The following is a 15,097-nucleotide window of genomic DNA, read 5'->3' as shown; positions in this document are numbered from 1 at the left end:
AGCCATGGTCCCCATATAGAGCCACTGACCTGCTGTCTCCTTCCATCCTGAACACTCTTCCTCTAAAACCTTTACCTTCTTTACATCTTCACCAAAATGTCACCTTGCCGTCGAAGACTTCCTTAACTATCCAGTTTACAGCTGCGACCCATCACCCCACTCCAACCTTCCCATCTCTTCCCCATCTTGTTTAACACAGATCACATTCAAACATCGTCTGCACTTATTTACGATGCTTATTGATAACTGTCTGTCTCTCCTGTGAGAATGTGAGCCCCATGAGGAGATCTGACTTGGTTTTTGTCACTAATATATCCCAAGCACTTAAAAATAATGCATGGCATACAACAGGTGCTTAATACGTATTAGTTGAATGAGTGAATGGCAAGAATGTCTCTTGACACTTGCATTGTCTGTGCTAACCACAACGCTTTGTGCTGGGAACGCAAACATATGAAGAGGGTTCAGCTCTGGCTGGGGGAGTGCAAAGAAAAATCGCCGTAAACGATTATAAATGCTAAGATAGAAGACTGCACAGGTATAGAAAAGGCCTCAGAGGCCGGGCGTGGTTGCTCACACCTGTATTGCCAGCACTTCGGGAGGCCAAGGCGGGAGGATCACGAGGTCAGGAGTTTGAGACCAGCCTGGCCAACATAGTGAAACCCTGTCTCTATTACAAATACACAGATTAGCTGGGTACGGTGGTACACACCTATAATCCCAGCTACTGGGGAGGCTGAGTCAGGAGAACTGTTTGAACCCAGGAGGCAGAGGTTGCAGTGAGTCAAGATTGGTGCACTCAGCCTGGGCAATAGAGCAAGACTCTGTTTCCAAAAAAAAAAAAAAAAAAAAGAGGCCGCAGAGAGGAGAGGTCTGTAGTTGAGGGGTGAGGTCTGAAAAACCTTCTAGAAGGAGGAAAGGATGGAGCTGAGAATTGCAAGGGGCTTTATAGGCAGAGGAGCATGGCCAGAGCCTGTGAGGAGGCCTCCTGGGCAGGTATGCGAGCCGAGGTACTGAGTGGCAAGAGCTGGACCAGGTGCAGAGCCTGGGAGTTGCTCACTGGGCTGAAGTGCAGAGAACCCTGAACGTGGGGGAGAGTGCTAGCGAGGTCGGCGGGGTCAGGCAGCAGGGGGTCTTGTATGCGAGGGGGAGACAGAATATGAATGATATTTTAGAAAGCTTTTCCAAAGGTGCCTAGAGGGGGCCAGATGTGAGGCAAGGACTCATGAGGAGGCCATGGAAAAGCAGCAGAGGGTGCTGGTGAGCCCACAGCAGTGAGGGATGGAGGAGAGGAGGAGCCAGAGGACCTGGCTACCCACTGGTTGAGATGTGGGCTTGGGTGGGGCCAGGTGGACCCTGAGACCATTCCTTAGATGGGGAAGAGAAGGGGAGAAGGAGGAGGAGAAGGAAGAGGAGTTTGTTTTCCTCTCCTCCATTTTCTACTTCTTTCTGTCCCTCAGTTTCTACTCCAATTGATGACAAGTCTTGAGCATTCCACCTCCAACACTTTTCTTTAATCTTTCTCCTTCTCTCCGCCCTCTTGCCCTTGGCCGAATCCAGACCCTTAGCATGATGTTTTCTGGGACACTATAGTAGTCTCGCCACTCTCCTCCCTGCTTCCTCCATTTCTCGGTCCAATAGCTACATGCGCTCAACGTCATTCTCCCAGACTACAACTTGAGCTCCATTTTTATGCCTTAACACCTTCTGGGGCTCCACATAATCCTCCTCTACAGAAAAGAGTTTGAAACCCTAGTGACTAACACCCAGTTACCTTCGTCATCAGCCCCCAGCCTCAGTCATCAGTTACAGCTTCTGTTTGCCATCAGGCACTCAGTGGCCAATCTCATCTCACTGCAAGCTCCGCCTCCCGGGTTCACGCCATTCTCCTGCCTCAGCCTCCCGAGTAGCTGGGACTAGGCGCTCCCTCTTCTGATATGACCATGCGCTCCCTCTTCTGATATGACCATGCTCATTTCTCTCTCTACCATCTCACAAGGACTGTCTCCTCCACTCTGTGCATTTGCACAAGTGCTTCTCTGCGCCCTTCCATGGTCTCCACATTCTCTTTTTGCTGCAGGGATCCATTTGGATTCTAAAGGTTTAGTCCACAGAATGGCAGGTGGAAGAGTAACTTCCTACCTTTTGCAAATCACACTGCCTTCACATTCCAGAAGCCCACAACCTATTTTTTTTTAAAGAGCCTTTAATTTAACTTCTTTGTAAATGTGACTTTTTGAACACTTGATTTTCTCTTACAGTGGAATGGATCTGTGTTTTTAGCTCTTGGAAAGGGACAGGTAGACAGTGAGCAGAGAGGGACAGGTAGACAGTGAGCAGAGAGGGACAGGTAGACAGTGAGCAGAGAAGTGGGGATCGGCTCCACGTGCTACTGAAGAGTCTGGGTGTTTGGGGCCTCAAGACTTGAAGGAATCCAAGGGGCTCCTTCCTGGACTCAGCTTCAGCTCCCACGGACCGAGCGGCGGCTCTGCGACGTGCCCTGTGAGTGCCTTCTCGTTTACTCCTCAGAGTGACCTTCAGAATTAGCAAGTCTCCTTCCTTTCATAGATGAGGAAGCGGAAGCTCAGAGGGCTGTGGGAATTTGCCCAAAGTCTCCAAAAGTGTAAAATAGAGGGACTGGGTCTGACCTCGGGGCTCCTGACTCCACACCCAGTGCTCTTTCCCCTCACTCAGCTGTTCCCAGGGGGACTGTGCCTGAGTCATTAAGAGCCCTCCGATCCAGCGAGTTATCTCTTCCACCCCCCCTAAAATCTCACATTCTCATGCTTCGTGGGCTGATTCCAACTGGATTTCATCAGAGAACACTTCCATAAAATAGGTCAGTAACTCTCCCACCCAGAAATGGATCTTCCTTCTAAACACTCTCTCTCTCTGCTCCAGAGGCTCAAAACATTGAAACCAAAGTTGCACGATGGGATGATTAATGGGGCTGAAATTAAATACGAAAATACATCTCACCCTCTCAGAAGCTGGTTCTCACCTCGTTTTGCCTGGAGCTTTGTAACCACTTACGTTTCCTGAGAACACTTTTAGTTGTCCTTATATTTGTCGGTGGTCTGTGGTCAAAGGCAACAGGAATCTAACCAGTAATCACCTCCCTCCTCTTCCGGAATAAAATAACGAAGAGGTCGGGCTTCTGGGGCTGGTAGGGATGGGATGTTATCTGGGGTATCTAAGTCATGTTTATTTCCTTGAAACAGGATCAGAGCAAGCTAAGTGGTGAAATTCTCCATCCAAGTCCCACGGGAGTTAAAAGCACTAACCCATTGGCACCTCCCTTCGATGTGAATGCAGAGGGTACTTTGAAAATCCTTCCTCCCCATCGAACAAGTCAAAAATTGTGTGGAGGTTAGCATCCCAATCTTTCTCCCTCACCTGTTTCTCCTCTCCATGACAGTGGCCATTCTCTCCCCAACAGAAGCCAAATTTAGTGGCTGTTGGATCTGTACTCTAGAAGCTTTGAAGTAGGAGAGCTACTTATTTGTAAGATCTAAAAATCAAAACAATTGAACTCATGGACATAGAGAGTAGAAGGATGGTTGCCAGAGGTTGGGAAGGGTAGTGGGTGGCTGGGAGGGATAAGGGGTACAAAAAATAGAAAGAATGAATAAGACCTACTATTTGATAGCACAACTGGTTACGATCATCAATAGTAACTTCATTGGCCAGGCACGGTGCTCATGCCTGTAATCCCAGCAATTTGGGAGGCCGAGGCAGGCGGATCACCTGAGGTCAGGAGATTGAGACCAGCCTGGCTAACATGGTGAAATCCCGTCTCTACTAAAAATACAAAAAAATTAGCTGAGTGCGGGCGCCTGTAGTCCCAGCTACTCGGGAGGGTGAGGCAGGAGAATGGCTTGAATTTGGGAGGCAAAGGTTGCAATGAGCTGAGATTATGCCACTTCACTCCAGCCTGGGCAACAGAGCGAGACTCCATCTCAAAAAATATATATGTAATAATAATAATAATAACTTAATCGTACATTTTTAAATAACTTAAGGAGTGTAATTGGATTGTTTGTAACTGAAAAGATAAATGCTTGAGGAGATGGATATCCCATTCTCCATGCCTATTCACATTGCATGCCTGTAACAAAACATCTCATGTACCGCACAAATATATACACCTACTATGTAACCACAAAAATAAATATATACATACATACATAAAAATAAATGGAACATCCAGAATAGAAGAATTACAGAAGAGAAGGAAGAGGTATTCCTGAGAGCTTAGACGGGGACTGTTTGTGGGGAAAGAGGATTTGAGAAAAGTACTTGGTTGGGGTAAATTGATAAAAACAAGACTTATTACCTTCACTCCACCAAGGTAAGTATGAAGGGCAGGGTACAGAGACATTTCCAGGAGAAGAATGAGGCCAACATACGTACTGATCAAACGTCCCATTACAAAATACGCCTATAGAGAGAAGAAGGGTCTGATGAACATCGGTGTTTCCACACAGGGATGCCACTGATGGAGGCAGAGGTACCATGGGAGCCCACCTTCCTGGCACTGGAAGCTGTTGTAACCTGTGCAGAAACCAGCATGGGTGGCCCACTCTCTAGATGAATCAAGGATGGGGAATGATTTGGGGACCACAGGAATGCTGAATGCAGCCCCACACAACGTGCATTTGTCTGCCCAACTTGACTTCTGGTCAATTACGTCAATGTACACATGATACCGATTTTACTTTATTTGACATGAACTAAACTTTCACAGAAACTTGGGGACAGGAGGATACTTGGAGGCTCAGCCGGTCCCTTATGTTCCACAATCAGCTAAATAATCATCAAATCTTCACCAGTTAGATCCCAGGATACATTTACTCTGTGAATGTGCAAAAAGACCAGCAGAATGAGGGGATCTATAAACTCAAGGTCCTTGGTCACACAGATCCAATACAAGTACTGTATAGTCATCTCTCTCCATTTGAGCACTAATTCAATGATCATTATTAGATATTTGGACCACCTCAGGGGATGATTTACCCTGGCGTTTGGCAACAGGAAGCAACAATCTTAAAACTCTGTATTATGGGCCTCCCGGAATCAAATGGAAGTATTTCAGACTAGGTCCCAAACTTCTAATATTGTAAGCTCCTGACGTCCTGGAAGCTGAGCACCATTCCCCACCATCTGCTCCCTATTAGGCTAAAATGGCCAGGTTTCCAGATCACGGGGTCAGGGGATCAAGACCATCCTGGCCAACATGGTGAAACCCCATCTCTACTAAAAATACAAAAATTAGCTGGGCGTGGTGGCGTGTGCCTGTAATCCCAGCTACTCGGGAGGCTGAGGCAGGAGAATCGCTTGAACCCGCGAGTTGGAGGTTGCAGTGAGCTGAGATCACACCACCGTACTCTAGCTGGGTGACAGAGTGATACTCCGTCTCAAAAAAAAAAAAAGGCCAGGTTCCTGGCATTGAAACCCGAGAAACACCATGTGTTATGAGCTGGCTTGGGACACTGTATCGACCTGGCTGCCAGGTGTCAGCACCTGGTAAGGCAGTGCTCACCTGAGCTGTGCATGGCATGGCTCTGGATGAAGGCCTGCCTTACCTTGACCTCAGAAAGCAGCGTTCTCCAAAATGAGAGGTGATTCCTGCAGCTGACCTCAAGGTTTGACTACAACCTGCCCGGACCCATGAGGTCTTCAGAGGGAGCTGACAAGGGCTTGAAGCCTGGGACTGCCTTTGGGTGAAGAAAGGGAGAGTTCAGTGTCCTGTCAATCTCAAGGCGTCTGAATTAAATGATCTGAAAGAAGCCAGAGCTGGGGATTGTCCTCAGTGGGCTCAGAGGCAATGGGCCAAGATACTTTCTTCTTTTTTTCCTTTGGAGATGGCATAGTGCACGTGGCTGCACCCAAAGAGTCAGCCTGCAGACAACTATTACATATTTGCTAGAATGTTCTGAACTTAGTGTCGCCTTGGATAAGAGAAATGTTACTCTTCAGATTTAGTTAACGCCCTGGGAGATGGGGCACCCCCCACCCCCATTCCTTTAACAGATTCCCAGGCTAATATACAGCAGCTAATCGTGTCATGTGATCAGGTGATGAGTGTGCCATGGCAGATGGCTTTTATCAAAGATGGTCACATCCACATACATCTGGTTTCATATGTTTCCTTACAATGGGGCATGGGGTCTGTGTTTCTGCTCCTTTAGCCTAGGTAGAGCTTTGTAGCTGTCTGACCAGTTGAACATGGCCGAAGTGATCTTGTATGACTTTCAAGGCCAAGGCATGAAAGTCTTTGGTTAGGCAGGCCCTTAAGACCCCACCATCATGCTGTATGGAAGCCCCGGTCAACTGTAGAGGTCATGGGAGTCTGCCAGCTAAACTCCAGACATTACAGAGCAGAAACAAGCCATCCCCAGTGTGCCCTGTCTAAATTCCTCACCCACAGAAACTATGAGAGGTAATAAATGGCTGGTTCCTGTTTTGAACCACTAAGCTTTGGGACAATTTGTTACACAGCCATGGATAACTAATACACATGCTTACCAGAAGGTTCCTTGAGTAAGTCTCTCAGACACGCCTGTTTGTACTGAGCCCACTTCCGAGTCGTTTCCTCAAGGAGGGATCCTGTAACCTGAGCAAACAAAAACATGGTCACTCCCAGTGACCCCAAGTACACACCCCAAGTACAGATGTGGCCTTGTTGTCACCTCACACTATGATTCTCCAGCCTTCCCACTGAAGTGCCCACAGTGGCCCACAGCAAAGAAACAGCCTTTCTTCGGCATCTTATGTTCTATCTTAAGAGTATATACAAATTTTACATTCACTCCATAATCTAATCGTATTGGCTTTAATACAAATATGAAAAAAATTTAAAAACCTTTAAGTGAGGTTGACATTTCAAGAGTACACAATATTCTTATCCTAAACTTTTGCATCCTCCCACATGAATAGTTGCACGTTCTAAGACTATGTAGATCCCAAAGAGAGACGCATCACACTAAGACGCAACAATGTGACAGAAGGGCCAGATAATTGCTGGAACCTGCATCACCCAGGTATCTGCAGGTCCCATGTCAAAGGTTCTGAGTAGACAGATTCTCTGCTCTGGAGGTGACCATGATTTTTTCTGCTCAGATTATAGGATCTTTTCTTTTCTTTTTCTTTTTTTTTAGACGGAGTCTCAATCTGTTACCAGGCTGGAGTGCAGTGGCGCGATCTTGACTCACTGCAACCTCGGCCCCCTGGGTTCAAGCGGTTCTCCTGCCTCAGCCTCCCCGAGTAGTTGGGACTACAGGTGCACACCACCATGCTCAGCTAATTTTTTTCATATTTTTAGTAGAGATGGGGTTTCGCCATGTTGGCCAGGATGAGCTCGATCTCCTGACCTCGTGATCTGCCCGCCTAACTCCCAAAGTGCTGGGATTACAGGCACGAGCAACCGCACCTGGCCCGTATCTATTCTTGAGAAGTCAATTTGGAAGTGGGTTCAGTACAAAGAGAAGTGTCTGAGACACTTAAGCTACTGAGGACTTGGGATTTTTTCCTTTCTGACATTAACTATTTCATGCCATTGAATCTTGGAAATACAGCACGTTTTGGGCTTTCCAGATGACTGGGCTGTGTCACAGCTTCTACTTGTGTACCTGAACCACTTCTTTTTATTTCACTTTTATTTATTTACTTTTTTGAGACAGGGTCTCCTCACTCTGTTGCCCAGGCTGGAGTGTGGTAGGACAATCTCGGCTCACTGCAACCCCTGCCTCCCAGGCTCAAGTGATCCTTGAATCTCAGCATCCTGAGTAGCTGGGACTACAGGCACACGCCACCATGCTTGGCTAATTTTTGTTGTTGTTATTGTTGTTGTTTAGATGGAGTCTCCCTCTGTCGCCCAGGCTGGAGTGCAGTGGCGTGATCTCGGCTCACTGCCACCTCCGCCTCCTGGGTTCAAGGGATTCTCCTGCCTCACCTCCTGAGTGGGTGAAATACAGGCATGCACCACCACACTCGGCTAATTTTTGTATTTTTAGTAGAGACACGGTTTCACCATGTTGGTCAGGCTGGTCTCGAACTCCTGACCTTGTGATCTGCCCTCCTCAGCCTCCCAAAGTGCTGGGATTACAGGCGTTAGCCACCGCGCCCGGCCCTAATTTTTGTATTTTTTGTAGAGATAGGATTTCGCTGGTCTCAAATTCCTGGGCTCAAATGATCCTCCTGCCTTGGCCTCTCAAAGGCCACCATGCCTGGCCTTCGTTTGATTTTAAAAAGGACTTTCTCTTCTGTTGTTCATCAGGCACCTATTGTGGGCCAGGCCTTGTGTTAAGGAGGAATTAGGATACAGAGATGAGGGAGACAGAGCCCCTGCCCTAAAAAGGACTTAGAATCTGCTCCAGAGATGAAAGCTATATAACTGGCTGGCATGCAAGGCCAAGGGCATTCTGGTCTGTCGTCCTTGGCTTCCCTACGAGCTTCTGCCCTGTGTGGCTCAGTTCTCTCCATTACAAACCTGAAACTAGGAGTCGTCCACGGCAATTTCCTTTCCCTTGTCCAGGTTCCATCGACCCCACCTCCTTAACGTCTCTCCTGTCCAAACCTGTCTTTCCTTTCCTCCTCTGGCCTGGGGCCACCCTCCACCCTCCACACTGTTCCACAGTGACAGGAGAACAGGACAGAGCTAAGGCCAGGGCTCTCCTGCCTACAGTCTTTTACTTAAGGCCTGTGGCCTCAGGATTTAGCCTCTCAGCCATCCTTGTCCCAAGTCGTGCTCCTTCATGACCTCTCATCCTTGCACTTCCCACTGGCACTCGCTTCTGCCCTCATTTTCCCCTGGTGAACTCCTATTCATCCTTCAAAGCCCAACTCAAGCCCAGAGACCCTTGGCCATACTTAACCACCTGTCTCCCTGAGTCTTGAGCTTGTCACCCTTCCCCTGCATGACCGATCCCTATGGCCCATCACACCGCAGTGTCATTGGTGGGCCACTTATCCATCTTCCTCCCTACTGCATAAGCTCCTTGAGGACTGAGATGTGTCTTTCATCTCTGAATACAAGCCCCCAGCACAGGGCGGGAGTTAATGCTCTTGCTGTCCATTTTCAGAGGCTCAGTTGTGGGATGGAGGATGAGGAAGGGTTCAATAAATGATCTGAGCTAAGATCGCCCAGTTAATCAGTTGGCTTTAAGGTTTTCTCTCTTCTCACAAGGGGCAACAAACTCAAATGCTTTCTAGGGCCAGGTAGACTTAGGGTTATCCCAAAAGAATGAGGTAGGACTGGTATACCAGTAGGGAGTGCAGCAACATCACACAGCCAACTTTTTGACGAAGAGCTAGTGTGGTCATTAGACCAGCAGTTCCCAAACTTATTGACTCAGTAATTTTTCCACAGTACTTCCAGGCCAAAAGATATATCTAAAGCCCCACTCATTAAGTAAGTAAGTCCAAACAACTTAATAAATATTTATGCCTTAACAGCTTAGTGCCTGCTGTGCATTGCACAACTTCTCAAGCTTTAGGATCAGATCGGATGCCACCACCTTTATTTCCTGTTCCACACTGATTTTTGTGCACTACTTGGTTTTTAATCACAGGACCTGTGGAAAACCCAGCTTTGCAAAGAAACAACATCATCAAAAGGGAGGAGGTGAGATCTAATATTAACACCATGAATACCTTGAGCTAGTAGTTTGCACGGTGTCTGGAAAATGCTACATATCACTGTACTTCCCTTGAAAAATTAAAGTATCTCATAGCACCCCTGTGAGTTCACAGTGGTGCCCTCGGGTATACAAGCACACAGTTTGAGAACCATGCAATTATCCAATAAGTAATAATAATGGTACAATAATTGGCATTTATCCCTTGATTTCAGTTTCCTATGAGTTTGGAATCTCTATTAATATATCTCTCTGAGTTATGGCCCAAGGGGAAGCATGTAAGTTATTAACATATTGTTTAAAGATGTAAACATCTTTAATGGCACCGTAACTGACTCTAAATCATTTTTACAAATTTAGCAGATGAGTTGCCAAACAAATAATTAGCCTCTAGAATCCTTCAGGTCATCAATGTAAGATCCAGTGGGGGACACAGTACTATTTATGGCCCTAGGGACCTCCCCGGGACCTGATTAAGGAAGAGACAATAAAATCAGTCTCTGGTGTAATGTTCCCCTATCCTCCATTCTTTGCCATGGCCAATAGCCATAACCAAAAGCAGAAAAACAAACTAAAACTAAGAAGTATGGAATTTTGTCAGTCTAGGGGAGCTGGACAAACTCAGACTGTCTTCCCAGTCCTTGCCCTAAAGACATAAAAAACACAAGAGGTACATCCAAGTTCAATCACAGCCAGATTCCCAAAGTCATGAGGAAAGAAGATATACGGGTGATTTTTTTTCCAACTGGAGAAGTCCAGCTTGACCTTGGTTTCTCTTCCCTTGCATAGGCAACCAGCATCAGCAACGAACTTGGCCATAAGGGATTGAGGAAAAGGAAAGAGAAATCCTTGTACTGACTCTCTTTAAATAAAGCTGTTTTTCTTTGTTAGAGAAGGAATACACTTCACTGTAGATGAAATAGAAGTCACAGCTATGCAAAAAGGGGAGAAGGTGGAATTATCATCTCATTACTCAGAAATTACCATCTACTTCCAGATTCTTCTTTCTGTACACATTCATTTTTTCTTTTGTATTGTAACTTCAAAGGGAATAATATTGTTTCAAAGCCTTTTATGTTTCATTAGAAGACCCATATCGTGAATATATTTCCGTTTCAAGAAATAAATGATAAATGAAGTAAAGCATCCTTTTAACAGCTGCATAATAGTCTATGAAAAAAATGTGATATAATTTAGTTTTTAAATCCTCTAGCATTGAATGTCTATATTGTTTTCAGATGTTTACTGATATAAATGATGCTGTAATTAAAATCCTCCTAGTTGAACATTTGAGAGCACATCTTTATTTTCTCAGAAATTCTTTGAATTTGAATTTCTGGGTCACAGAATACACATAGTTTTAAAGGTTTTTGATTGTCAAACTGTCTACCCTCGCCAAAAAAAAAAAAAATTAAAAATTTTAAATATGCACCATTTTACCCTCCTGCCATCCATGTATAAAAGGGCCACAATGTGCTTCTCAAAAATCCTTAGATAGTTTGTGTTTTTGATGCCAAAGCAACTGCTAAATAAATGAGTGTGGGAGAGGATGGCGTGGGGATAACACTACTTCCCTGCTTGAATTTAGAAACTAAACTATCCCTGAGAATTTCTCATTAAGTGAATTTTTTGAAGACTTCCTGCCAAAACACACACCACAGTCATTTATATTCCACGCAGGGAAAGAGGCTATGAGCAGAATTCATCATCAAAGTCTTCCCAAAGCCTTGTAACATAAACATCTAGAAAAGGAATACGGGGTTAAGATGGAGAACCAAGCGTAAGGCCATCAGAATTACAGACACACCCAGAAGACAGCCAGCCAGAAAGGCTCTGAAAACGCAGACTGGGTGGCAGAGAGTAGAAGCAGACGCTGCCAGCGGGCATGTTACTGATTATAAAAATACCAGAGTGAAAGGGCCAAGGTGTGGCTTTCTCAGCCTGGTAAGCCGGCCTGAGGCTCTGCAGATTCCGTTTTCTAACATAAATATTCATACATCAACAACTCCCAAGAATGCTACAGAAGAAAACATACAGGGCTTCAAACACCCCGGGTAGGCACAGTGCTTAGGAGCTACAGCATCGCAGGCAACCATTTAACTCCTCTGAAGCTTCGTTTGCCCATCTGTAAAAGGGGCTCAGTAATAACACGCGTCTCAGAGGCTTGTGTTGAGGATTAAGTAAGATGAGGTGTGAGGAAGCATGTTATGATAATATCCCGAGTGCTGTCTCAGGGCTTGGCATGTGGTCAGCCATTGTTCACATTTGTGAACAAAACTACACGATAAGCTGGGTGCGCTCACTCAGTGTTGATATGAGATATCCAGAGAATGGAAGCAAGGATGAAGGTTCTGAATCAAGTCTCCCACCAGTGGCCCCACCACTAACAGACTGAAGTCCTGGGACCAGAGGCAGGCCAGGGCCACCTGCCTTCAGGATGTTCTGGTCACTAGGGGAGAGGCTGCCATGATGGCAAGAATTCCATGAAACCATTCATTGGGCTCACATTTACAATCCATGAGGGCTTGAAGGCAGCCTCTAGGGGATCCTGGATGTAGGAAATCTGGCAGGGGTTATCTGTGTCTGTAGCCCCAGGCTTGCAGCAAAGAAAGCCTGAGGTGAACCCTCATGAGACCTGGTACCACAGCCTGCCCTACATGGGGGCTGGAGGGGTTTAGAATTCCAAGACCATGAACAGGAACTCACCCTGCCCATGGAACAAAGGAGGAAGACAGCCATTCCTTTTTTTTTAGACAGATCCTCACTCTACTGCCCTGGCTGGAGTGCAATGGTGTGATCTCGGCTCACTGCAACCTCCACCTCCTGGTTCAAGCAATTCTCCTGCCTCAGCCTCCCGAGTCGCTGGCATGACAGGTGCGTGCCACCACGCCCAGCTAATTTTTGCATTTTTTAGTAGACATGGGGTTTCACCATGTTGGCCAGGCTGGACTTGAACTCCTGACCTTGTGATCTGCCTGCCTCAGCTTCCCAAAGTGCTGGAGTTACAGGCGTGAGCTACCGTGCCCGGCCTGAGCCATTCCTTAGGCTACTTTCTTTACTCAGACGAGTGGAACTGGGGTTCCTTCCCGTCATCCTTTTGTACTGCCCATAGCCCGGTATCCAAATGGAAACTTGGAAAGAGGACGAAGGTCTAATCTTCTTGGATAGAATAAAGCAAGCTACCAGCATGCCCAACTATAGAGGATAGTTAAATACATTACAACAAATCCTTAAAGCCCTTAAATATCATACCACGGATCTACATCTACTGACATGGAAGAATGTTGCTCAACTTCTCCGAGACTCAGTTTACTCATCTGTAAAAGGGGATTAACAAGAGAACCTCCGACTACAGGGTTGCTGAGAACACAGGAGATAATATGAGGAATGGAGGGCACCTGGCACTCAACCCAGTGCAGAGCAAGTGCTCCATAATAATGTCAGTTGTGTTATTAGTGTATTTTGTTATGAAGAAAGCAGATTACAAAATAATATTTACAGTATGTGCCTGTGTTTGTTTTTTTATTTTGAAAAAAAAAAGAAAAGAAAAAACTGTATGGAGACCTGGTATGGCAGCTTATGGCTGTAATCGCAGCACTTTGGAAGGCCAAGGTGGGTAGATCGAGGTCAGGAGTTCGAGACCAGCCTGGCCAACCCCGTCTCTACTAAAAATACAAAAATTAGCCAGGTGGTGATGGGTGACTGTAATCCCAGCTACTCAGGAGGCTGAGGCAGGAAAATCACTTGAACCTGGGAGGTGGGGGTTGCAGTCAGTCAAGATTGCACCACTGCACTCCAGCCTGGGCAACAGAGCGAGACCCCATCTCAAAAAACAAACAAAAAACTGTACATAAATGATGGCAGAAAAATGTCTGGAAGTACAAGCCCCCAAATGTGAATGAGGGTGATCTCTAGCTGTTGGAAGTAGAGTGATTTGTAGTTTTCATTTCACTTCTTTGAATCATATTTAAAAAAAAACAATTAGCATTCTATATTTTTGTAATGGAAAGGAAAAAGGAAACGGAAGGGAAAGGAAAGAAAAGGAAAAGGAAAAGAAAGGAAAGGAAAGGAAAGGAAAGGAAAGGAAAAAGAAAAATGGATTTGCTCAACCTAAATACTCAAACCTGGGAGAATACTGAAGACAAACAGAAGGATATATGCAGCAATTGTAAATGCTATTTGCAGAATTCACATTGACGTGGGGAAATGCTTATAATATGATGCGGGGTGTGGGGGGGGACCAGGATACAATGTGTTTTATACTACCTAATACCAGCTGTTGTTAAAAAAAAAAAAAAAAAAAAAAAAAAGCATAGAGAAAATATTTGAGGACAATATGCCAAATATGAACAGTGATTTTGAATGCTAGGATTATGGTGGCTCATTATATTCTTAATACTGTTTTCTCTTTTCCAGATTGCTTACATGAGGCCTAAATTGCTTCTTCAAAAAAAAAAAAAAAAATCAGGAAACACACACAACCGATAATAATAATAACAATAATAATGAACTGCTCTTACTTGCTTGATGGAAACCAGCAGGACCAGGGTGAGGAAGGGCCTCCCAGGGGCCCAGAGAGAGCACTTCCTGTGTAAGGAGAGAGGACTGGTCCCCCAGGGAGCAGGGATGCCCATGGGCAGCTCGGGGACGCCAGGCAGGAGTCCTGCGCTTCCTCTCCCAGGCCCTGCCCTGCTTGATCCCAGCTTCATCTTCCTCGTGCACCTTCACAAGTGAGGGTACATCTCTCTAGCAGTCCAAGATGCACCGCAGGCTGTCTCCTCTTGCATTCCTCCTGGTCCAGAGAGGAAATGTTTGCACAAATCCTCTCCACGCCGTGCCGAGTGTGTCTGAGGCGGTCGAGAGCAATCTACAAAGTCTTCAGAGTTCCTCCTCAGCCCTGGCTCATCCCCCGCCCCTACCCCCCCAAAAGCAGGGAGATTTTTCCCAGACCTTCCCTAAGTCAGCTGTGCTTTCTGGGACTTCCTCGACAGGCCAAGGAGAAAGAACAAGACGGTCAGCGGGCTCCACCCTGAAGGTTCTCCTCAATACACAAGGCTGGGCTGAGACAGGCTGGGGTCCGAGCCGCAGAGGAATGGCTGGCAGAAGGCAATGGGCCTCGAGCCAGTTTAGAGGCAGGTGTCTTTCTGAGGCGGGGTATTTCTTTCTAGAGCATTAAGCTTGTCCAGGCTGGGCTGAGACTAACCACAAAGGCAGAATCTCCTTGGGTCCTGTTTATGCAGAGACTGCAGGAGAGATGGTTGCTCAGCTCAGGAGAGTACAGCTCCCAACCCAGGCCATGAAGCAAAAACCCAATCAGCGGCTTACGTTATGCCTACACAATAGCAAAACGTGTTGAAAAGTCCAACATTCACTCGTCTTAAATGCCTACTTGTTCTAAGCACACGTGGCTCAGCCCACCTGACGACCCTTTTATGGAGTTGATGATAGATCCAGCACAG

General features: G+C 46.2%; 1 protein-coding gene across 1 annotated transcript in view; it reads right to left on the bottom strand.

Moving 5' to 3' along the window:
* Positions 1 to 14,860, bottom strand: part of GLP2R (glucagon-like peptide 2 receptor) — a 73,265-nt gene extending 58,405 nt beyond the window's left edge. Inside the window, exons 1-3 of the mRNA XM_011973159.1 lie at positions 14,159 to 14,860; positions 6,529 to 6,616; positions 4,337 to 4,441 (exon numbers count right to left, since the gene is read on the bottom strand). Of these exons, the coding sequence (XP_011828549.1) occupies positions 4,337 to 4,441; positions 6,529 to 6,616; positions 14,159 to 14,347 (382 nt within the window). The 5' untranslated portion in view covers positions 14,348 to 14,860. The remainder of the gene's footprint in view (positions 1 to 4,336; positions 4,442 to 6,528; positions 6,617 to 14,158) is intronic.
* Between the last annotated feature and the right edge of the window lie 237 nt (positions 14,861 to 15,097).

This window comes from Mandrillus leucophaeus, unplaced genomic scaffold (genome assembly GCF_000951045.1).
Source record: "Mandrillus leucophaeus isolate KB7577 unplaced genomic scaffold, Mleu.le_1.0 Scaffold135, whole genome shotgun sequence".
Lineage (NCBI taxonomy): Eukaryota > Metazoa > Chordata > Mammalia > Primates > Cercopithecidae > Mandrillus > Mandrillus leucophaeus.
The sequence above is the reverse complement of the archived record's forward strand: the minus strand, read 5'-3'. Positions and strand labels throughout refer to the sequence as shown.